The following is a 25614-nucleotide window of genomic DNA, read 5'->3' on the forward strand; positions in this document are numbered from 1 at the left end:
CTAGACTTTTCTTCTCAGTTAGAAAATTGTATTGATTTATCATATTTACAGAATTAATATTATAAATGCTGTATGTCTGTTGAACCAACTAAATAACTGAAGCGATCGTAATGAAATCTGACGGTGAGGTAGCTTGAAACCTGGCACAGATAAAGCAAAAAAATAAAGGGATTTACGGAAAAAAAATAACACGGATTGTGTGAGGGGTATGAAACTATACAGCTTCTATCCAATATAACTATAAATTTGAACTATCTATATAAAAAAGTGACGCTAATTTGGTAAATGCGAGGGAAAAAAGAAATCCAAAAAATAGTAAAGATAAAATATTTTCATTTGATAATTGAAGCCTATTTTTATGCTATTACACTATATTATACTAAAGAAAGCGTGAGTCAAATCGACTGTCCCTTTTAACGTATCAGTGTCAGAACTGTCAAACCTTTGTTTCGAATAAACAAAGTGCAGTGACTCTTTCACTAATACGTAGTTAACAGTTTACATTAGACGGTACGTCTACACCGTATATTACTATGACTTTAGTTGAAGTTTAAGAAATCGCTAACTTTAACGGTTAATAACATGCAAGAAATAAAATATTAAGAAACAATAAGCTTATATTGAATCGTCACACAATATATTTACAATGTATTTGCCTAATTTCAGCGCAATCAATTAAAAGGAACTCGTCTAAAAGGTCCTTTTTTCTCTTATAATGTAGGAAAGTCAACGAGCACACAAGCCACCTGATAATTAGTGGTCATCACTGCCCATAGCCATTGGAGCTGTATGAAATATTAATCATTCCCTACATTGCCAATGCCCTACCAACCTTGGGAACTAATATATTATATCCCCTGTGCCTGTAGTTACACTACCACACTTAACCATCAAACCGGAACACAACAATAAAGTCTAGCTGTTTGGCAATAGAATATCTGGGTGGTAACCTAACCTACCCAAGGGGGCTCGCACTAACCCCTACTACCAAGTAAAGATAACGTTAAAGAATATAAATCTAATCATATAATAAACAACTGAAACAAGACAGATAAAAAATAAAAGGCTTTTTCGTTCTGAAGATATCTTATTGGAGTTTCATTTTGTTTACGGGCAAAGTTAAAATACATCGTATGCACAGCTGGAAGGCTCTCGCAAGATGAGGCCGATGCAGTTTTATGATACGCCGTATATCTTATGAGAGTGTCCTACCATGACTCAGCTAAAAGCTTTCGAAATATAAATGTTCTATTCTAAAACTTAATCACTTTTAAAATTTCGTATTATGTTTTATTTTATCAAATAATCTACGATCGTTATACGAACGAAACGCTATGCTTATTATCGATAGTTTTGTTTATTAATCGTCGACCTGAATGAAGGCTATATTATTGGAAGTATCAATATTGCCGTACTATTTACAGTTTAAAGAGTTGCAAGAAAATTAATAGATTTTAACCAAATATTTATAGTACAAGCTTGAGAAGCACAACGAATATTTAATATACTGAATTCGAAATTGATAGCTAGTGCTAGACTGTATTTATATAAATATACAGACGAAGATTTTCGCACGATATTAACACTTCACATCTACAACTGGAACCCTCCAGTTGACAACGAAGAATAATATGTAGACTAAAAATTCTTTCTAAATTAACTTATTAAAACTCCTCAGTGCTTACGTAAAAACATTATTAGCTTACTAAGTTGTTTAAGATTTTTTTACAACAAATGTTGATTTCGAATCACTTATGAGATAGAATTTATCTCTTTGGTATCCGTTTTGAACCAGTTGCAAATAAAGTGTCATTCGAATAGGACCTGTTTAAATTTTGATATAATTTAACCTTTCTAAAATTAACCTTTATTTTAAGACCTGTTAATTAATATAATGAACAATTATAAATAACTGCTGGCAACGTATTCATTTTAAATCTGCCTGGATAACTATTTTTAACGTTTTCGCTCACATATTTTCCGCAGTAAGCTCTTTCGATATTTTGTGGTCATTTATATACGGTGTCGCGACATCGTAAAATTGCGCACAAATAAAGCCGTCAAAATGTCGTAAAATGTAACAGTCAGTAGCTATTAAAACGGTAAGCTGGCTTAATATTATAATTATTTAAATTTTTACTGACTCGCAAGTGTATTTCTGCTGCTTGAGATAAAATTAAACTGGTCTAAACAGCTTGATAAGCTGTTCCACCATGTTTATCAGTTTTTAGTTTAAAATTTTATATCAATTTATTAATATATTACATTTTACATAATGTTTATCAATTAGTAATAAAAACATTTTGATACGTTTCTTAAAATATGCTAATGGGGAATTTTGGCATGTGGCAACATTGAGTAATAAATTCCACTAAATAAATAAATGCTTGACTCACTTCTTGATCGTGTCGTATCATTATTTACAATAATTATAAAAATATTTTAAATAGGTAATTTATAATATAATTGTAAAACTAACAAAAGGATTAGGTTCAATTTTATAATAACAATTAAAACTTATAATACATAAACCAAATATATTACATTTTCACTTTCTGCTTATAAAATGTATATTTTATTCTCATATTTATTTTATTGCTTAACCATTAACAAAATATATGACAACAAAATTACTTATCCTGTGACAGTCACCTATATTTATATTAAAAAGTTGGTCAATTTGAATGTTTGAACGCGCCAAACTCATAAATAACCTATAACCTTATAGACTGTCTGTGGTAGCTATAAACGTCAACCAATAAGACTAATTTTATGAAAGAGACAGTTATACATTCTAAATTTAAAGCATGAAACAGCGGTTTGAGTTTTATTGATCAATATAATATCAGCATTATATAAAAAGCAACACGTTATTGCCTTGTCTATTTTTGTTTATTATAGCTTAGTCAATAGATCCGTCGCCGGCGTCAATGTCATTAAGATTGTTAGATAAGATACTCACCGACTGATGGATAGTACCTGTTGGGTTTTATAAATATTACCTTCCCTAATAATGGAACAATTAAGTATTTTTTATCGCCTATGTGAAAGAAAAAGAAATAGTTACATTTTCTATGTGCGAAAAATGGAATTTAACCAATATAACTAACCAATGTATAATTCTGGTTTTAAAGTTTTTATTAAAAATATTCTAGAACGATATTTTTATGTGAATGTATTTATATAAATTGTAAATAAATCCTCGCAAATTGAAACCAATCCCACGATATTAGGAAATAAGGAAGTAAATCAGGGTTCGTGACAAACGATTTCTACTCCTCTGTAGCTTTCTGGGTGTAATTCGTCAAGCTTAGACGTGAGCCTCGGAACCAAATTGAACTAATATCACCGCATCGCCACGCATTTGCGCCATGCGTGTGGGCCTGACAGATTGCTTTTTGTGTTGCCAAAGTTAATAATTGCAAGCAGTATAACGGAACCTTCATCGATAAATAGATTTAAGATTTCAATAAGCTTTTAATAAATATTTTTGAGACTAATAATGAAACCAAAATAATCAGTATTACGGCATCGCTACAGATAATCCGAAACTTCATAAAAAATATATAATTTTAGATAACTATAAATACAAATAAATGAAATATAAAAATAATTTTTAGATTTTGTTTTGAACGATGTTAAAAATGAAGTTTAATTGTTTGAATGAAGAACTTATCGTATATGTTACGAAATAAATTGAACGATCTTGTTTCAATTTTATTAATAAAACATAAAAAATAATTGATTATTTTATTCAACCATTCCTTTGTTTTGTGAATTATGTTACAAAACCAAATCATTAATTATTGTCAAATACTTCCCTCTTTTGTTTTGAATTTCAAGCTTCACTGCAACATTACGTAGCAAAATTTCATTTTAATAATCATTTGTATCAATCATGTTAATTATTTATAACTTCAATACATTGTACAAACAAAATAATGTTCATGCTCTATATTATAGAATTTTTAAATGATTCGATAATTTACGAATATGAATAATGAAAGGTATGTTTTTGTTACAGATGGAGACGAGTACGAAGTAAAGAAGGAAAATTAAACTTAAGCATCAAATAAAGGTAACTTTTAAATTAAAAGTATTAGTAATTTTTGTTCATCCACTGTGGATGAATAACTTAAACTTTGATTATAAATCAAAAGTGAATCAAAGTTATCGGTAAGGAGTCAGGACGTGTTTTCGTTTCCTCAAAAGTGTTGTCACCTTTATTATTGACGAATAAACAGAAATATTTTTGTATTCGCTTTTGATACTTAATTTAACACTTTAATGTTCTGTGCTCTTCGCCTATCTTTCGACACCTACCTTAACAATTGATGTCATCGAAGAAGTCATCAATTGTAATTCAACATTTAAATACGACTAAAAAGAGAAAATAAATTGTAAATCTACAACCGCTATAAAACTTTTTATTAGTAACAGATAATATACATTATTATATGTAGTCATAAAAAAATGTGCCTTTCACAATGTCCATAATATCCCTATTCATGTCTAATATTTCAAATGTGATGGCTTGATTCAAACTTTCGATGAAGACCTTTTGGGAGACCTTCGTAGTGGAATTGATGAGTTTATTTTACACCTAAGTAGTATGTGGATGTTAGTAAATATGTTTCCTTCTTATCGTTTTCCTAATCTTTCTCACTAGTTTTTAATATTCTTATATATTTTTCCTATTTGTGATAGAGCTCAGATTTATTTAGTGATTAAAAATTTTAACTTTGTTTAATCATGAAGCTGAATGACAATAAATTTTATTCTGATCGAATTGAGGTTGAGTTTAAGTGCAATGTTACTGTAAAAAATCACTGTTTGAGTAAATCGCTACTGACGAAAAAAGTTTAATTCAATAATAACATTACTTTACTCTTAGTACTCTACTACTTTACTTTCACAAGTTTTTATTTTTATTATCAAAGTAGTTTATATAGCATTATCAGAGACTAGAAGTTGTTGAGAAAGATAAGTTAAGAAGATTTTGTCGCTAAATGTACTTGCTTCCACCGTATAAATACATATCAAATGACCGAATAAAGGCGGGGATCGCTATCGGATCGGCAATTCCGAACACGTTTAATAGATAGCACCATTAGCGTTAGGGTGACTGGAATGTTTGAAGATTTGCTTTAAAAATATCTTAGATTATTTAATGAGACAAATAATTGATTTACATTTTTTTTTCTATAACAAAATCGTTTTAATGTTAAATGTGTCTTTTTTATGACATTTAGTAGGCGTACGGGCAAATGAGCGTTCTGATGGTATGTGGTCACCACCGCTCATAGACATCAACCTTGGTAACTGATGTTATGTATGTCCCTTGTGTCTGTATTTATACTGGCTTACTCACCCTTTAAACTGGAATACAACAATACAAGTATTGCTGTATGGCGGAAGAATATCTGATAAGTGGGTGGTACCTATTCAGACAGGCTTGCACAAAGCCCACCAACATGTATGTTAAAGTAAACTTTTATTTAACATTTAAACAAATTTAGGAACATTTTACGTATTGGGGTGTATCCTAATAATTAATCTAAACAGCTAATATTCAATTTTAAGTAAAATAATATACGGTTTGAGATATCTTTATTAATATTTCTCACAAGAATAAAATTCACTTAGGAGAAAAATAAGGTACATTAAAATTTGTAAAATAATATTGAAGAATAAAAACAATTAACTCTTTGGTAATATTAAGATTGATATTTATATGTTTGCAAATTTACCTATAAATAAAATTATTTCAATTATAATGAATTGAACTCTTAGTTAAAATATTTAAATTATTATTAAAAATTAAATATTTTGTCCGTGTGTTCTTAGAAATCATAGTCAACCTTCGAAGTTTCCCCCGGTGACCCTCCCTCTGATACTATACAAAGCATTTTATTCTCTGGAATTGTTACTGATATCTATTTCGGATCCATTTGCTTTTTTTGGACTTTGAAAACAAAACCATATTAAATATTTTTTACAATCTTTTATAAAGACTAATATTGGAAGAGTAGTTAAATATTTCATTTAATTTCACCTACGACTATGTATGGATCAAATCATGTAAATAAATTTAAACATATCACTCAACCTTTTGACCTAAAAATTTGCACTCACTATAGTTAGAGAACATTTATTATATGCTTAATATACTAAATATTATAATTCCTTAAAACGGCCGCAGCACACAACTTGTTTATAAATTTAACTCGATAAAACGTTCAATATTACCTTAAAAAGTAAATCTTAACAAACACCAATATTTTTATTCACAAAGATACATAAATATATTTTATTTATGTTTTATAGTACATTTACATTAAACATATGTATCTACAATTCCACGACTACTTATCGAGCGAAAAGCACAACTTTATCATAATATTTTTGCCTTTTATTGGATAATGTTGAAAAAAAAATGTTGTTCGATACCTTTCGCACCTAGTAAATTCATTGTAAGCGTAAATTGCCATCGTGCACTCCCATTAATTGCCACCATTAATCTTGAACCTTAGCCGGTTTATGTCGAAAATTGCCGAATTTTGCCGAAAATTACCGATCACTGTGAAAACCAATAATTGTACTAGATATTAGAGGGTAGAGATTCTGCTGAAGCGTAGATCTCGGATTAGCTTTTGTTTGCAAAATCCGCTCTTATTGGTTTTAAGGAGCTGGTATTATAAATCAGCCTTTGAACGATTTTCCAATCCCTTGAAAATTTCAAAGTTATGAATTTTAACACATTTGGTGTACCGATTGTGTATATTTAAAGAATAGATTTGATATTTCATTGTAGTATAGATAAACCTTTATTACACTCAATCACAATATTGTTTTGTTCATAAACTTATGCGAGAGTCTATCTTTTATTTATTAAAAATGAAATCTGTTTTAAGTATCTTTTATATAATCAATAGCAAAATATTACGTAAATCCTAATGGTGTTTATTTTTGTGATTCAGAACTTTCACAGTTTGTTAAGTAGTACTGTATAAATAATAACAAACAATTGGGCACGTCTTTGACAGCTTGGCAAGTGCTTATTTTAATCTTCCGTAAAATTTTCCTTTGTTTTATATTTATTCATTTATTTGTATTATTGAAAGTAAGTATAATTTTTGCCATTGCCTTATCCTAATGGACTTTGTATAATATGACTTGATGTTAAAAATGAATTATAACTATTATATATATATATTAATGTATTTATATGTAAAACTTTCACTAAATTGACTGGAAATTGAAGATATTGATGTAAACTTTTTTCACAGATGGATAATCCGAGCTTACGGCGAACGAGGCGGCGCTGCTGTAGGTGAACAGAAAACAGCATGGCGCGGTGGGCGCACGCGGTGCTGATCGCGCTGGCGCTGTCAGCCGCGCGCGCCTACCTCATCATCATCCCCGACACCGCTCCGCCGGGCCATGTCGTCGTTGACGCAGCTGTATACAAGCTCGGCTCCGAACGCGCATACAACATTGACGTGCATCGTACCGCTAACTTTGTACACCACATCCTACGAGTCAATAGAACTAGCGGTCTCGTGACGTTGCGTAAAAGGCTGAGATGTGATGGCGTCCTTTACCCCAACCTTTTTACATTTTATGTGGATTCTACCTCCGAACGCATTCGAGACATCGACTATTACAGTTTACCGATTAGAATATTGGTGGCCGGGGAGGATTGCAGCAGGCGGCACGCTGATTTGTACGATATCGATTTCGATCGCGTATATGATCAAAATGACGCTGCCATTCAGTATGAAGATGACCATATCAGAGAGAAGAGAGATGTCATCTACCAAGAGAGTATAGACTGGAGGTTGTTAGAGGAAAGCGAGTTAGGGGCTAGTCAATATAGTGTATTGTCAACAGCGTATCCGTGGTCGAACGCGATGTTCGAGGACTTTACGGTTACGAATAAAAGTAGAAAAAAGCGATCTCCTTTAGTACCTTTCGATATGGCCATAGATGTAAAAATAGCTGAAGCTAAACAATGGATTTCCGAAACGTATGCCAGTTTTGCAATACCAACGACGGACCGATGGCAGGGGATTTGTTTAAAGAAGTCGCAATTCGTAAATTCGTTGACGGCATTTTTGCCGAGAACAGTACAAAAAATGTGTAGAGTGCAATTTTTGGATGTAAGTGATCCACGTTTTATTATAGAGAACAGCCAAGGAGACTTGGTGGCCAGCAGCGACGTGTGTATTCAAGAACCAATGTGGAAAGTTTCCGTGCTCTTCACATTTGATTGTGAACGAACTAATATTGTCGATTCAGATCACAGATTGAAAATAGTGTATCACCATCAGGAACTTAACGATACGGATATAGCGAGAAGGGTTAAAAGGGAACTGCGTAATCAGTCACCATATTTTGAGCAAGCATTGTACGTGGCGTCTGTTGCTGAGGAGCAGCCACCAGGAGTTATAGTCACGACAGTTAGAGCACGGTAATTTATTTTTATTGTACAACCTTTACTTCTTATGCTTGAACCTTTATTGTTCTTTTAGAATGTCATTGACGTACTAAAGACAACCAAGCAACATTTTAAAACAACAAATGCCCTATTCCAAGCACTGTCGTTTTAAGGACAATAAATTTTTATTACTTCACACTTTTACACCGTCTAATATCGTTTCATTCTATAAACTAAATTATGCTAATCAATGAGTCATGAATGCCACGGAAGTAACACCAGGATAATAAACCATCTGCCCTGCTTTAATTGACTCTAAGCTGGCTCGTTGAGCTTTTATGATCTCATCTATTTTATGCGGTCCGGAAACAATGTAATCGTGACGACTAACAATAGCCCACAAGCTATAAAGCTAAAATACCTCAATTACTGTAACTTGCTTATGGAGTCACTGGCATATAAGTAAATGTTATTTGGTATTTCAGAACAATATAGTATGGTCATTTTATTTGACGAATGTACTAATTTAATGTCATGTGAAATGTATATATATTTTTATATTGACTTTGGATCATGAGTAGTGATTGTTCAATATATAATAATTATATATATAACCAGCTTCCCGTGCTGGATTGGCACGGCTAGAACAAAAATCTTCGTCGAAAAAAAATTGAAATACAAACATATAAATAAAAAATATAGATATCTGTGTCATCACAATCCGATAATTAGTTTAAGAATGCATAAACATACAAACATTCGTTTTTAATTATATAGAATATTGTCACGTAAAAGGCCTCCTGTATTTTCTTAAGTTGCTTAGAACTTATCACTATTTAGGCGATATTGCTGTCTCTTGTTATATTTTATCAGTATTCTGTATAATTGTAATATGTGCATTTGTATGTTTGAAACACATACCCGCTTCATTAAGTGGTATAAATAACTTCATTAAATAGATAAGAAGAGGGAATTTACTCAATTTCCTCGATTTAACTGCGTGAGACTACATTTCCCTTTGCGGGGTTATTGCGCCGCCGCCCATGTAATTAGATGCGGTCGTGTACGAATAACAAGTATGTTATGTTGTTTGTAGCGCTTCTAATTTTTGTTGCTGATTTTTGAAGGACTGAAAATTAGCATTGTGCGTTCAAGTTATTGTAATACTATATTTATTAGAAAAATCAGGGTCTACGTCATGTTTTAATTTTTCAGTTTAAGCTACACCTCAGAGAGTTTGAACCTCGCAGAATAAAATTAACCCCTTGGGATATTTCATTTGACTTTATCTCTGGGCGTAAAATAAATCTTATAAAAAAACTTCTTCCTACATATTTATGATTTGTAACATTTGTCACAGTGATCCAGAAAACAGTCCCGTCACGTATTCCATGTCAAGCCTCCTGGACTCCCGATCAGCTGGTATGTTCGCCGTGGACACGAGGACGGGCGTAGTCACCACACAAGCCCGATTGGATAGAGAGAGACTTGATGTCCATTACTTCAGAGTCGTAGCTCAGGATGACACGTTCCCACCGAGAAGTGGTACCACAACACTTCAGGTAAGTTACCATTAATTAATCAATCAACGATTAGTAAATGAACAATATATGTATCTACATAAATAAGTATGTAAACCACGCTATGCTTTTTGCCACGTTTTTCCTTTGTACCACGAGCTGGGGCGTGCGTTTACGTCAGAGATGATATCTGCTCTCGACGCCTCGACAGCCTTGAAGGGAGGACCTATCGATTATCTGGCTGCGTGTAGACTGCGACGACCATCCGCGAATCTACGCGTGCCTTTATATGTCCCATAGCGGTAATGCCGAAACTGACCGAATGGTTGAGCACGTCCAAATGGCTACAGATTCCGTGCTGCAGCAGACCCCATCTGCAGAAATCGTAATTCTTGGCGATTTTAATGCCCACCATGCCGAATGGCTTGGATCACGCACTACCAATCATGCGGGTAGATCTGTTCTCGACTTCGCTTTAGCATATGATTTAACACAACTGGTCACCTCGCCAACGCGAATACCAGACGTGGAGGATCATATACCTTCCCTGTTGGAGCTTCTGCTGACTTCCCACCCGGATGGCTACCAGGTTATCCTCGATCCCCCTCTGGGCTCGTCGGACCACTGTCTCGTCCAGAGTACAGTGCCGGTTGCGCGGTACTCACGACCTCGTTTCGTGGGCTGCCGCCGAGTGTGGCACTACAAGTCAGCAGATGGGATGCGGTCCTTCTTTGCATCCTACCCATGGGGGCAGGTTTGTTTCTCGCCGGATGATCCGAGCGTTGTTGCTGACTCTGTCGCCGATGTGGTACTTCAGGGTATGGAACTGTTCATTCCGTATTCTGCGGTCCCCATCGGTGGCAAGTCCCAGCCCTGGTTTGGTAGTTTCTGCAAAACGGCTTCACGCCGAAAATGGGAACGCTACCAAGACTGGGCTAACGCATCGGCGTCTCGTGATGTAAATACCAGCGCATTCAGAAAGGAATATAACTCTGCCTCTAGATCCTTCAAAAACGTGATTGCTAAGGCGAAGACGGAGTACATTGTCAGAATTGGTTAGAGACTGGTGCGCCTCCCTTCAGGAACACGTGCGTTCTGGTCTCTCGCTAAGGCTGTCTTAGGGAATTTCTGTCAGCCCTCTTTTCCATCTTTGCACAGAGATTGTGAGTAATTGGCCCATACAGCGAAGGAGATCTGATCTGATCTTTTAGGCTCTCTCTTCGCGGCGAACTCGACTCTGGATGACCGAGGAAAGTCACCACCAACAATCCCGCGGTGCGAACAATACCACGATGCCGGAGGTTAAATTCCGGCAAAGTGCAGTTCGTAAAGCACTTCTTTCCTTGGATATTCATAAGTCGAGTGGACCCGATGGCATCCCTCCAATCGTGCTAAGGACTTGTGCTCCCGAGTAGGCGCCGGTCTTAACGCGTCTTTTCCGGCAATCCTATGCATTCGGCGTCGTCCCGAACTCCTGGAAGACTGCTTTGGTCCATCCGATCCCTAAAAAAGGCAACCGCTCAGACCCGTCCAATTATAGGCCTATAGCCATTACCTCCTTTTTCTCCAAGGTAATAGAGTCCATTATAAACTGCCAGCTCCTACGGTACCTAGAGGAGTACCAGCTGATAAGCGACCGCCAGTACGATTTCCGTCGGGGTCGCTCAGCCGTTGAACTTCTAGTTTATCTGACTCATAAATGGGCGGAAGCAGTTGAGAGCAAGGGAGAGGCATTAGCAGCCAGTCTGGACATAGCGAAGGCCTTCGATCGCGTGTGGCACAAAGCGCTTCTTTCGAAGCTTCCTTTCTATGGGCTTCCCGGGAAATTATGCAATTGGATTGCCAGTTTTTTGGCAAATTGGAGCATCAAAGTCGTTGTCGAAGGTGCACGCTTCGACTTAAAATTCGTCAATGCTGGTGTTCCACAAGGCTGCGTTCTATCACCCACTCTGTTTCTTCTGCATATCAATGACTTGTTGCAAATCAGTAACATTCACTGCTATGCAGACGATAGCACCGTAGACACATCATACACCGGCCATGCTAATATTTCGCGGGAAAACGTCGAAGAAAACCGGAACAAACTTGTGTCTGAAATCGAGTCTTCGTTAAACAAAGTCTCGAACTGGGGCCGGCTAAACCTAGTCCATTTCAACCCCAAAAAGACGCAAGTTTGCGCGTTAACTGCTAAAACTGCTTTGTCGTATCTCCACGGTTTGAGAACATTCCGTTAGCCGCCACAGCTAGTATCGGAATACTCGACGGCGATATTTCAAGCTTCGTTCAGTTCCGCGGTCAATTGGAAGGCAAAGCCAAATTGGCATCAAAAAAGCTCTGTGTGCTCAGCAAGGCAAGACAGTATTTTAAGTCGGCCCATCGTCTAAGACTCTACAAGGCACGAATTCGGCCACATATGGAGTACTGCTGTCACCTCTGGGCGGGTGCTCCCCAGTACCAGCTCCTTCCATTTGACCGTATCCAACGTACAGCGGCTCGAATTATCGACGATCAAGCGCTTTCCGATCTGCTTGATCCTTTGTCTTTGCGTATAGATGTTGGATCGCTCTGCAGCTTCTACAAAATTATCACGGGGAATGTTCCGAGGAATTGTTCGGATTAATCTCGGCTGCTAAATTTCACCTTCGGACATCTCGTCAAAATTCCAAATATCACCCGCACCACCTAGATGTCCGAAAATCCACAACAGCGCGATTTTTAAGACATTTTCTGCCTCGCACAATCATTCTGTGGAACCAGCTTTCGCTGGCGGTTTTTCCGAACCGATACGACTTGGGAACCTTCAAGAAAAGGGCGTACTCCTTCCTGAAAGGCCGGCAACTCACCTGCAAGCCCCCCGGTGTTACAGATGTCCATGGGCGGTGGTAGTCACTTTCCATCAGGTGAGCTTCCTGCTCGTTTGCTACCTCTAACATAAAAAAAAGAACTCATTTTGTTCCATGTAGACCCTGCAAATATCAAATCCATGTATTTTTATAAGATATATGTTTTATTAGATTGTAATACTCTTTCTACAAGGTTTTATTAATGAGATGATAAACTACAAATTTAGTGCTGTATGACCGGATGTGAACTCATACCATTCGATTCAGATTAACGCGTTCCATCTCTGAGATATCTTAACTTACAAAAACATAAACTTTGGTATAAATTTACAAATAAAAAGTAATAAAATACAATCTCTCTTTATTTAAAACTTCCGTTTCTATAATGATTCTTATTAACATCTCATTTAGAGTTCGATATTTGAAACTCCAACTTTTTGTAATATCTAAAGTAACTTAGTAGTACTTTGTTGCTTCTAGATTTATCTATGTGTTAGTCCTGATTTTGATCTCTCTCCGTTCGTGTCGGATTGACGTCCCTTCTGGACTATGAGAACTAAAAAGTGCACCTGTTTGTGAATATTTGATCGACAAGTTTGGTGATATAAACTCCGAATATATTTCATAGAGTTATTTAGAAATAAAGTCGACATAGCAATTAGTTTTTTTAATAATTAAAATCTGTTAAGAATTAATGAATATGTCTCGTCGTATGAGGAGTTGATAGCGTGGGCAGACAAACTCGCTTAAGATATCTTTTTTTTTTTAATATTTCATTAATAACATCTCATAACAAATTCATAGAATATATAATTGTTTATTCATTTGTTAATCTACATATCTTAACGGGATACATACATATATTAAATAAGCGTTTAGATATGTCACAGATGACTTACAAATGTTATTTCATTGATTTGGTTTATTTAAGGCACGTACAGTATACTAATTAAATCTATTATTTAAATGAAAAGAAAGGTACTACAATAAGTACCAATTAACTTTCCACTAAATTAATAACTTGAACATTATTTGTCTTTCCTTCGTATGTATGATTATAATCTCACTTACTTATAATGTATCATAATAAATCTTTTTCTAAATGAATCAAAATAAGCCTCTTCCTGTTACGATAATTCTTTTTTAAGAATTATTTTTTGGCGATTAATGATAATAAAGGATTTTTTTTGAGCAAGGATTTATTTATATTATAGCCATCTTTTTCCCAAAACATTTTTCATATAGTGTTGTACTCGTGATGGCCGCTTTCTCAACTTCTTGCTGACTACCATGAAAGTTAGTTACTGACGATATCACAAATGAAGCTTGTGAAAACTTAGTGTTCCTTTACATTGAACACGCCATCCTTGGCACACTAGACCATCTAGTTATTGAAAATAAATATTATGTCTACTCTATATATAAATATAAGTGTATCATTATAGTTCGCCTAACGTTATACTGTGTAATAACTACGTAGTAATAAAATTATAACAAAATATTTTTTTCTTTTTTAGATAAACGTGTTGGACTGCAACGACCATTCGCCGATATTTGAAATGCAACAATATGAAGCGTCAGTCAGAGAAGGCGCAAGCCCTGGAACCACCGTCTTAACCCTTAAAGCGACTGATCAGGACATTGGAAAGAACGCTGAGGTACAAATCATAAAAATAAGACTACCAAATTCTGGACTTAGACAGGGATCGAAAACACTACATATAAATTTACATTTAGATGAACTACAATGAACGATACGAGCCATGAACACTAGACTCACTTAGTCAAGACATTAAAAATAATCCTTAAATTAAATAGATGAAAACTTTTCCACAGTAAACTTATTATATTACCATTAGATTTTACTAACTTCATATTGACAATTCGGCAATTTAAACTAAAAAGAGCGCGGAATTCAGTACACACGAGCGAAATGACTTTTTTTTTTATTTAATTTTTAACGTGGCGCTCTAATTTGATCTTGGAATTACGCGAAGGATATATTGCTGACTTCAGATTATAAAAGTCACTTTATTATAACTTTTAGAATAGGTACCACCCACTTATCAGATATTTTATCGCCAAACAACAATACTTAAAATTGTTGTGTTCCAGTTTGAAGGGCAAAGTCACTGTAACTACAGCCATAGGGATATAAATTCTTAGTTCACAAGGTTGATGCAACATTGGCAAAGTAAGGAATAGTTAATATTTATTTTCTTACTCCACCATAAGTTGACGCATTAGCAGATCTAAGTGTTTTAAAAAAAAACCGTTACTTGAGCATATTTTTACTTACTATTATCCTTTAAAACAATCATTCAAATATCCATATTCTTTTTAGTAAAATTTTCTTAAACCGTTAATCATAATTAAATCCAAAGTTACATCAAGTCATGGTCATTATTCGTATAATTTATCTCCATAATTAAAACAAGTTTGACAAGCAACAACCAACTTGTTATCGCGAAACAATTATCATAAGCTCGGAATATTAGATCGTTTCATGAGACCGCATTGATATTCATGACCTTATTAATATGTGTAATGAATAACGTATTATTTGCTGAGATTCTTTTAAGTTCATTGACTTATATCGCGAGGCTTAAGGTTGCTTCCTAAATTATATCTTAAAAGCAAATACATATATGATAATGATTGCTCTATATCACAGTTTTCAGAGTGTTCGGCGTTATTTAAGTCCAGTATAAAGGCAGTAACAAATCTTTGCACTATTTATGTCTGTTGTAACAATTTCAATTTATTTTTACAAAAATTTAATTATAAATTATCAATGTGTAGAATTCTTTGCGTATTAAAGAGTAATCTCTCGACATATGATCTTATAATTTTTGGAAAAATGTCATTGTTGAAATGTAAATACCAACCGTGATTTTAAATGTATATTTACTATATTAGATAATAACTGTAACTTATAATATTATTTTATATCCAAACCTCAGGTGGAATATTCAATCGATTCAGTTAAAGCGGAAAGCTTGAAGCAAGAAGATTTTAACGAGTCTATAGATAGCACAGAACATGTGGACGCACACGATGTTTTTAGAGTCGACGGCAGAAGTGGTGCGCTGCTGACTCGATCCACGCTGGACAGAGAGAAGGTGTCCCGGTATACCGTCATCGTGAAGGCTACAGATCAAGCCAGCCCACTCTCAGATAGATTATCCAGCAGGTAAGCTTCTTTCGGAATTTTAAAAAGAAAATTGAAATTAAAAAATATATTGTCCGAATTGAAGGCGATATTGTCAATTTATAATACTAATATTTATGTCTATGAGACTTTCACAAACGTATGTCTATATAATTTGTTGATCAGCTCAACTTGGTCTACTATTGTTCTTAAAATGATGTAGTTAATCTGAATAAAATGTTCAATGAAAAATTTTTTTTAGTGCTACAATCCATGTCAACATTCTGGATGATAACGACAACTATCCTCAGTTCAGCGAGAAGACGTATACCGTGAATGTAGATGAAGATATTAGTGTCGCTGACAATCCTGTAATTGCCAGAATAAAGTAAGTACATTTCATGAAATAACAACCAGTCATCATTAAAGATGTTAGTCCAAGATATTGATGATTGAATAAAGTTAAATATTATGATTTTTTTATCATATTACTAGATAAAATTTTACTAGAAGATTAATACCCAATACTTGCATCCATAGTTTAAAATCACTGTATCGTAAAATAAAAGACAAGTTGCTCCATTTCCTCGCTTCTTTTAAACATTAGAATACCGAACGTCTGAGTACAGAAATTTATAAGTCTGGAATAAATCGTTGTTTATGGATATTGCATTTTCCGATATATTTAACATGAAATATGCAGTTGAAAACCTACTGTGGGTGTTCAAACAATAGATTTAGCATTATACGTTATGAAAATATAGAAAATATGCATGTATTTCGTCAATATATGTTCTATTAGTTATCAAAATATCACTGATGTGAGTATCTATTTTTGTAAATTCACTTACGAGACAGATATTTTCAAGTTACGACAGTTTCGTAGTTGTTTGTTGTGGCGTGATAGCTGTCCAATTCTCTTAATAGAAATATGGCGTGCAATTTCTATAAATTGAACCACGATCGTGCTTGGCTGAAATTTTTGAAAGAAATTATATTTAACTTACATTTAATAATAATATCCTGTCATATTTTCCAACTTGTATATTTTTTTAAATATTGTCTCGCTCAACGTGTCTACCAATTAGCTGAATACCTTAAGAATTTTTATTGGTCACTTATAAGCGAGCCATTGTTGCTGTCTACTATCTGTGCTTTTAACCTTTTTATCTTTATGTATCACGATCTAAAAACGCTTTGTCGAAATCACTCATTTAAAAAATTTTTGTCGAAAAATTCCGAAAAGTATTATTTTTACTTTAGGAATTAGTTTCATTACCCTTTAAAATTTGGAAAGCTAAAAATCATTACAGTTAAACAATTAATCAATAATTCTCAAAACTTGGGTAATAAAGGTATAATATAAATGACAATATATATATATATTTGCTTCTAGAGCTACAGATTCAGATGTGGGTTCAAACGCGGCCATCCGATATGCGATCATCGGTGGCAATACACAAATGCAGTTCTCGATCGACAGCCTCAGTGGGGACGTGTCATTGGTTAAATCTCTCGACTATGAACAAGTACGCAGCTACCGATTGGTCATCAGAGCCCAAGGTAAGATACCAAAACTACTAAACGATTCATACATACACAAATTGTACCGCAATAATATCTTAAATAAAAAAAAATAAAACAAATTTATAACTATTAGGTGATTAATAGTTGTAATTAATATAATAACTTTTTTGTTTAAGATGGTGGTAGTCCGTCCCGGTCGAACACAACACAATTGCTTGTGAACGTCAAAGACATAAACGATAATTCACCACGTTTCTACACCTCACTGTTCCAAGAATCTGTGAGCGAAAATGTACCAGTTGGATACAGTATTGTTAGGGTAAGTGTTTGAAAGAGAAGATTTAAGTTAAATGTAAAGTAACTGCTTGTAAATGTTTCACTGTTTTGAAATGACCGCCTCTCCTCATAAGGAGAAGTTTGTTCCATAATCATGGTCCAGTGTCTATTGGTAGATAGACATATGTTGCAGAATTATATCTGTGACATAATACATGTTTTTTCACGACTGAAATATGTATATTTATATATTATTTTATTTATATATTATTTTATTTATATAAATATAATAATAAGAACAAAAACTCCGAACACGATTACAAAATTACTACATTAAACCTAACTTTTTTTCTGAACGTCTTTAATCAATCTAAAGTAATCTCACAAATGTCTCAATATTTTATTTTTATTTTGACTATTCCGAAAATAATTTATTTTTATTTTTATTAAGTAATTTAAATTGCAACAATGATTACTAAAATATTTTAATGCAACTAGGATCTCATGACATCAAATAAAGGTCGATTAAATAGGATTAACGGAAAAAAACCTATGGCTTAGTAAGGTTGCCATGGTCAGCGATTAAAGTATTAAATAATTTGCAGGTACAAGCATATGACGCAGACGAAGGTGTAAATGCTGAACTAACATACACCCTGGCAGACAAAGAGTACAACGGCAACAATGATTTGCCAATCACGATTGATCCTCGATCCGGTTGGGTGTATACTTCGACGCAGTTGGACAGGGAAATTCAATCAAAATATCAACTTCAGGTATGTGGAATTTACCATTTATAGCTATGAAGTTTGATAGAAGAATTGTCGAAAACTATCTAGTAATATATGAACCGTAATACCGCTGAATCAGACACCAATGGAATCCATAAATCAAAAAGACGTCAGAAAATAATTTGTAATGAATTTGGAAGTTGCTTTTACCTTGAAACCTTTTAGGTGACTCAAAAAACTTAAAATGAACAGGAAGACTTCTATTAAATCTCGAAATTCTTTTCATTTTATGCAGTTTCTTTAGACAGATATAACTTTTTTAGGTAGGAAGTAATGCATAACATAAATTTGTGCAAAGTAAGAAGTATGACAGAAAAAATAAAACATTTTTTTAAGTATGGCCAATATTTATAGGTTACAGCCACGGATAGCGGTTCACCGCCTCGGTCAGCGACGGCCTCAGTAGTGGTCGTGATACAAGATGTGAACGACAATGATCCGGTGTTCTCTCCACCACAATATGAAGTAGAATTAGCGGAGGACGAACCCCCAGGAACTCCTGTAGTCACTGTCACTGCAACAGATGCTGATGAGGATAACAGGTGTGTTTATTTCGCAATATACATGATTTACGCATTTTTTTAGATTTGATTTTAATATTTACTGGCTACTTGTCTCCATAGCCTAACCTTAGCCTGTTGGTTAAGTTAGCTCATTGTCTGTTTAAGCAAGTCAGTTGGTAAATTAACACTTATATAGACAGCTAGTATTCGCCGGCTGCTTCGCCTGCATTTTAGGGGTCGTCAAGTGTTAGACATAAAGAAGTATATAAGAAGCATATCTCCTTCCTTGGAGTTTAAGTATGCTTCATACAAAGTTTTACTGGTTTTGGCTTGAAAGAGCAACAGACAGACAAAGAGTGACTTACACATTCATAATATTAGTATAGATTATATTTAATAGCATAGGATTCATTTGGATTATGAACCTTGATTGATGATGTTTTTTTTTTTTCAGATTACACTACGAAATCACTGGTGGTAATACTCGAGGCCGTTTTTCTATCACGTCACAAAACGGTCGCGGACTCATAACCGTCGCTCAGCCTTTAGACTTTAAGCAAGAACGGCGATATGTGCTCACAGTGACCGCCACGGATTCTGGAGGCAGATCTGACACGGCCATGGTCCATATTAATATTACAGATGCGAATAACTACGCTCCAGTTTTTGAAAATGCGCCCTATACAGCTTCAGTAAGATTTATTTTTGATGATTCTTAAGTAGTCCTCTAAAGAATCCAAATCCATATCCGAGTATCGTTATTTAATTACTCTTTTGCTTGCATAACTAACTCTTTAATAAATCAATTAATTTATTGGATTTTATTTGTTTGGACAGTAAACGACACTTTGTCAAGTAATGGTCATAGTTGCCAAATTAAAGGTCAAAATAACTCCAATCAAATACATAACGTTTTCATTTTTGGCAAAACCTATTTTCGAATTATTTCAATAAAATTTAAATATTCTATAATGTTTACTTAATTTACACTTTAACAGGTCTTCGAAGACGCGCCAGTAGGAACGACAGTGCTAGTCGTTTCTGCCACTGACAGTGACGTTGGGGTGAATGCACAAATAACATACACCCTCAGTTCGGAAATATCAAACGAAGCTGTTGCACATCATGAACAGGAATTTCACATTAATCCGCAAACAGGCGCCATTACCACTAATAAACTACTTGATCGAGAGACTATGAGTGGTACGGCTGATAGGACATTGTGTTTACATTATTGAAAATAACAAATAAATATTATTTGACGGGCAATATTTAATTTTAAAGTTGATATAAAGGAAATTATGCATATGAAATTATGTGTAGAATATTTTTTAAATTATCGGAGAATGCAATAAAGATCGAGAAGGATGCCATATCGGAATTTTTTTTTGTTAAAAACAATAGTTAATACTAGTATTTGTTAAAATAAGTATATCTTTTCCGCTTTTGGCATATCAGTTTTAGGTATGTTATGTAATCTATGTCGGTATATCGGTTGTACTGCTCCCTCTTAGATAAATTTAGTAAAGAGTAAGCGAAATGGCATATCAAGATATCTGTCATCCATAATCTTGAAATAATTTGTTTACAAGAATATATAGAATTATATTTCATTAAAATTAAGTATTAAATCAATTATTAGTGAACAAAGCGCGCGTGTAAATATAATGTCGTTTTATGACAACTAAAAAATTACCATACTTATTAAGAATAAAAATAAATCGCTGCTTTTAACAACTCCTCTTGCTCGCATTCGACTTGCGTGTGTGAAAGGGTTGTGGACAATTGACCGTAACATAGTACGTACAACCTCAGACAGCGCGTCAAGTACACATATTATAAGTCAATGTAACACGAAGCTTATACATAAAGTAAAAAAAGTATATTGTTCCTAGGCTACCTGCTGACTGTGACGGCTCGCGATGGAGGAGTTCCGTCACTCTCTGATACGACAGACGTGGAGATCTCTGTCGTTGACGTCAACGACAACGAACCGGTGTTCAAACAGCAGCTCTACACTGCAAGTATTATGGAAGATGCTTTAGTTGGTGAGTATATTGGACTTTTTGACCATCGGAAAGTAGATTCTTACCATTTTCCTTATATTTATATAAGTAAATCTAAAGATAAACAAGATAAAGATTAAAAAAAGGGATATAAAAGGATATAAAAAAAAGATTATATAAAGATTTTTATTGTTGTACTGTAGTAATCAATAAACTTATAGTATATTTAAATAATTAAATAGTTGTGTTTATTAATTTTTGTTACGTAAAGTAGGTGTTGTATAATATATATATATTTTAATGATTGAAAACCATAAATATATAATAAATTATACTATTTATTAGGTACATCCGTAACTCAAGTCAGCGCAACGGACGCCGACGTAGGGCTAAATGGCAGAGTACATTACGAACTGGAGTCTAAGGATAGAGAGGAAGGGTCGTTTGTAATTGACCCAGCGTCTGGAGTTTTAAGGACGAATAAGGCTTTAGACAGAGAATCAGTAGCAATATATGATCTAAAGGCTTTAGCGATAGACGGCGGAACTCCTCCACAAAGTTCTACTGTATGTATATTTTTATCTTTTATTAAAATTAGTCAAAATTCCAGTGTAACAGTGCCTCACCTAACCTTCAAACTGCGACACAATTCCCTTCCGCCAAGTATTGACTTCGATAAGCTTGCATAAATTAGGCTTAACATTTTATGGAATATAAATGGATCTATAGTTAACATATCATTAAATTAATTTTGGGTAATGGCTATGCATTGATGATCTGCGTTTATTTTAACAGGTAATAATCCATATAAAAGTTGAAGACATCAACGATTCGCCGCCGGTTTTCGAAAGTGACTGCCTAACATTCTACGTGCCTGAAAATAGCCCCATCGGTACTACTATTGGGGAAATACACGCTCATGATCCAGACGAGGGTTCCAATGCAGTTGTACATTATTCCATAAAAGGTTCGTTTATATCTAAAATATTTAAAGATGTCTTATGAAATGAATATTGATGACATCGAAATAACGTTTCAATAAAATTAAACTTTTAATATTAAATTTTAGGTGGAGATGATTCGAATAGTTTTTCATTAGAAACTCGTCAAGGTTCTGACAAAGCAGAATTGGTTACAATGGTAGATTTAGACTACGAAAGCCCTCGAAAAAAGTACGAGCTAGTAATCAGAGCTGCGAGTCCACCGCTCTGGAATGACGTCAGAGTGGAAATCCTAGTAACTGATATAAATGACAATGCTCCTATGATGAAGGATTTTCAGATTATTTTCAATAATTATAAAGACTGTTTTCCCGTCGGCCCATTTGGTAGAGTTCCAGCGTATGATGCGGATGTGACTGACAAGGTAAAATGAAAACATTTTATTTTAATATATATATATTAATAATGTTGCTTCATATCGCATGACGACCCGATTTCATTTTTTTTTAAGTTGATAGTTCTAAAATATTCGTAAGGCCTACGCCTACTTGATTGAAGTATATTTTGATATATATTTGTAATGGTTAATTTCATAACTATAACATAAATAACAATTTAAATCAATATTATGTGTGTATTAGATGTTATTGTTTAGCATTTTTTATTTGCAGCTCCAATATCGTATTTTATCGGGCAACAATGCGAATTTGGTACTTCTCAACGAGACAACGGGGTCTATGACTTTATCACCCCAACTAAATACAAACGTTCCAAAACTAGCCACTATGGAAATATCTGTAACAGGTGAGTGGGATATATTTAAATATAAAAACTTGTAGGACTTTTGGTATTATTTTCTTAAGTATATAGAATCCATCTCTAATTTATTTTCATTATGTGCTCCTTAACTTGCAAAACAATATTCAGAATCGACAGACAGAATTAAGATATTTACGGTTAAAATCCATAGACTTTAAAGCATGTTTCCTCCTTTCATGATGGGACATGAGTATTGATATCTGGAATAACAGAAATGTATATTTTAAATGTAAAATAGTAATTCTCACGTTGTATATATTCTACAGCCAGATCAAGAATCACATGTCCTAACCCAAGGCCGTAACGGCTAAATATTTAGCTACGAATAATAATAATGATGACCAAAAACCATTTGAAATTTTAGATGGGGTAAATGAAGTAAAAGCGGTTATGCAGCTGCTAGTGAGGCTGATAACAGAAGAAATGCTTTTCAATTCAATAACAGTTCGATTGAACGACATGACCGCGGAACAGTTTTTATCGCCTTTACTCGGCTTCTTTATAGATGGTCTCTCAGCTATCATACCGTGTCCGAAAGAAAACATTTATATATTCAGTGTTCAGGTCAGTACTAATCGATTTTTAGCTTACCGATAACTTGTAACTTATTTTTTATTGCTGTATGTATACTTTCAATCAAGCAATACTATTTGCTAAGTACTTTAATCATGGACGCTTTAAAGGCATTGAATTTATTGTTCATAATTGTTATTATAAGTTTGAACTTTCTAGAAATAAAACTCGATGGAACTTTTATGTGCCATAACTGATACTTTGTTTGGTCTCATAAGAGCCTAGATAGCCCAGTGGTTAGGCAAGCACCACTGAATTTTCATGTGCTTAATTTGCGTTTATAATTCATCTCGTACTCGGCGGTAAAGGAAAACATCGTAAGGAAACCTGCATGTGTCTTATTTCAAAAATACTCAAAGGGAGAGGTCTTAGCCCAGCAGTGGGAAATTTCAGGCTTTTAACGTGTGTGTAATGTGATATCATATAATATACATGAACGCAAATATATGTTAAGTTATATGTTCTCTAGGATGACACCGACGTAACGGGCAACATTTTGAACGTATCGTTCTCAGCGCGTCGGCCCGACGCAGAGGTGGGCATCGGGGGAGACTCGTCCCAGTATTACTCGCCTACGCACTTACGCGAGCGAGTGTACTTGCATCGCGCGACACTGGCGCGTCTTGCTACTGTACAGGTCAGTGGAAAAGTGAATTAAACAATATCTTATATTTTTACATTTTTGAACAATGAGATTCAATTTTATCTATCGGTTTTTAATTTTTAGTATATTTATTAACTGGAATTCAGTTCAGTAAATGAATTATTGTTAAATCAAATTTGTAATTTATGCTTTGTGCTATGTATAAAAAAATATTTCCAAATAGAATAGAGTAAAAAGTGTTTTAGTTATTATTGTAAACTATATTTATGTCCCTAGGTTCTCCCATTCGACGACAACATTTGTGTACACGAACCATGCCTCAACTACGAGGAGTGCCTCACAGTGTTAAAGTTCGGGAACGCATCCGGTTTTATTCACAGCGATTCAGTGCTGTTCCGTCCCATCTACCCCGTCACTACGTTTACTTGCCAGTGTCCGCAGGGATTTACGGGTAATTCAAAATTAGTGCCCACTCTATTGTGCACAATATCTGTACTAATTTATTCGCAGTACAAATATTGCTATAATATTGCTATCTCTTTCTCATATGTGTGATAGAAAAAGATTGCAAGTATCAAAATCGCGTCTAATTATTTAAGCTTAGGATATTGTTTATATTAGTATCAGTACAAGGTTAACTTAGTCTCTACTCTACAATACAAAGAGCTCATTTACTCTTCTGACCACACAACATTGCTGTTTTTTTTATTGAGAAAATAATTATATGAGTAGTATTTTCGGCAAAATTTCTTATATACCACAATGCGTGTAGGGTCCCGCGAGCACTACATGTGCGACACGGAGGTGGACCTGTGCTACTCGTCGCCGTGCCGGAACAACGGCTCGTGCGTGCGGCGCGAGGGCGGCTACAGCTGCGTGTGCGTCGCCGGCTACACCGGTACGCATCTCTCATCTATTCCTACATTAGTTCTACACGGAGTATTTCATTGACACGATATATTTAATTTATTCGGAGAAAGTGTAATGTGATGAGGCAAAAATTTAATAAGACTGCATTATGCAAGAATGCATATTCTGCTATATAATCTATAGATACTTGAGATTTTAGTCAAATCACGATAAGATACTGCTTCTGTAGAATAAATTATATTTTCGGATTTATGTATCTGTCCACTCTTAGGTGTAAACTGCGAGACCGTTCTAAGGAAGGCGACGTGTGACATGAACGGCGATGGCAGCATATGTCGCAGCGGATCGCAGTGTGTCGCGAGACGAGAGGGGGGGATCCTCTGCCAGGGTTGTTCTATTGATACTGCGTACACCACCGCCATGTGCGAACTTAAGGCCCGAAGTTTTCCAGCTACCTCGTTTTTGACATTCCCAGGGATTAAGAAACGACATCGTTTCAATTTGAAATTAAAGTAAGTGCTGTGATACTTGTTATAGTTGATACGTATTCATCGGATGTATATTATTTGTTATACTTAGACAAGACGTTAAGGCAATTTTACAAGGTTCTCTCCGTCCAATTTGGTGATGCTATTAGATCTGTTTAGGTCTGTTGTTTGTTTGTAAATCAACCAATTCCTTTTTTTTAAATCTAGTGTCTTGCAATATCATATATTGTAGTTAAAGTACGATTAAAGAACGATTACGCTA

At 34.6% G+C, this 25614-nt stretch overlaps 1 protein-coding gene across 5 annotated transcripts in view; it reads left to right on the forward strand.

Annotated features, from left to right (window-relative positions):
- The window catches only part of LOC113396395 (protocadherin-like wing polarity protein stan), a 128548-nt gene that overhangs the window by 86868 nt on the left and 16066 nt on the right, over positions 1–25614 (forward strand). For all 5 annotated transcript variants that reach the window (XR_010309157.1, XR_010309158.1, XM_026634315.2 and 2 more), the window contains exons 2-23: positions 4025–4078; positions 7290–8473; positions 9801–10002; positions 14321–14461; positions 15767–15996; positions 16217–16342; positions 17351–17517; positions 17658–17800; positions 18363–18533; positions 18903–19090; positions 19506–19743; positions 20050–20254; positions 20947–21099; positions 21403–21623; positions 21853–22024; positions 22127–22422; positions 22670–22802; positions 23182–23381; positions 23860–24027; positions 24271–24445; positions 24767–24892; positions 25136–25376. Coding sequence is in view for 3 of the 5 variants with exons in the window: in XM_026634315.2 (XP_026490100.2) it covers positions 7350–8473; positions 9801–10002; positions 14321–14461; positions 15767–15996; positions 16217–16342; positions 17351–17517; positions 17658–17800; positions 18363–18533; positions 18903–19090; positions 19506–19743; positions 20050–20254; positions 20947–21099; positions 21403–21623; positions 21853–22024; positions 22127–22422; positions 22670–22802; positions 23182–23381; positions 23860–24027; positions 24271–24445; positions 24767–24892; positions 25136–25376 (4820 nt within the window). In the remaining 2 variants the exon portion in view is untranslated. The remainder of the gene's footprint in view (positions 1–4024; positions 4079–7289; positions 8474–9800; positions 10003–14320; positions 14462–15766; positions 15997–16216; positions 16343–17350; positions 17518–17657; positions 17801–18362; positions 18534–18902; positions 19091–19505; positions 19744–20049; positions 20255–20946; positions 21100–21402; positions 21624–21852; positions 22025–22126; positions 22423–22669; positions 22803–23181; positions 23382–23859; positions 24028–24270; positions 24446–24766; positions 24893–25135; positions 25377–25614) is intronic.

The sequence above is a fragment of the Vanessa tameamea genome, chromosome 6 (genome assembly GCF_037043105.1).
Source record: "Vanessa tameamea isolate UH-Manoa-2023 chromosome 6, ilVanTame1 primary haplotype, whole genome shotgun sequence".
Classification (NCBI taxonomy): domain Eukaryota; kingdom Metazoa; phylum Arthropoda; class Insecta; order Lepidoptera; family Nymphalidae; genus Vanessa; species Vanessa tameamea.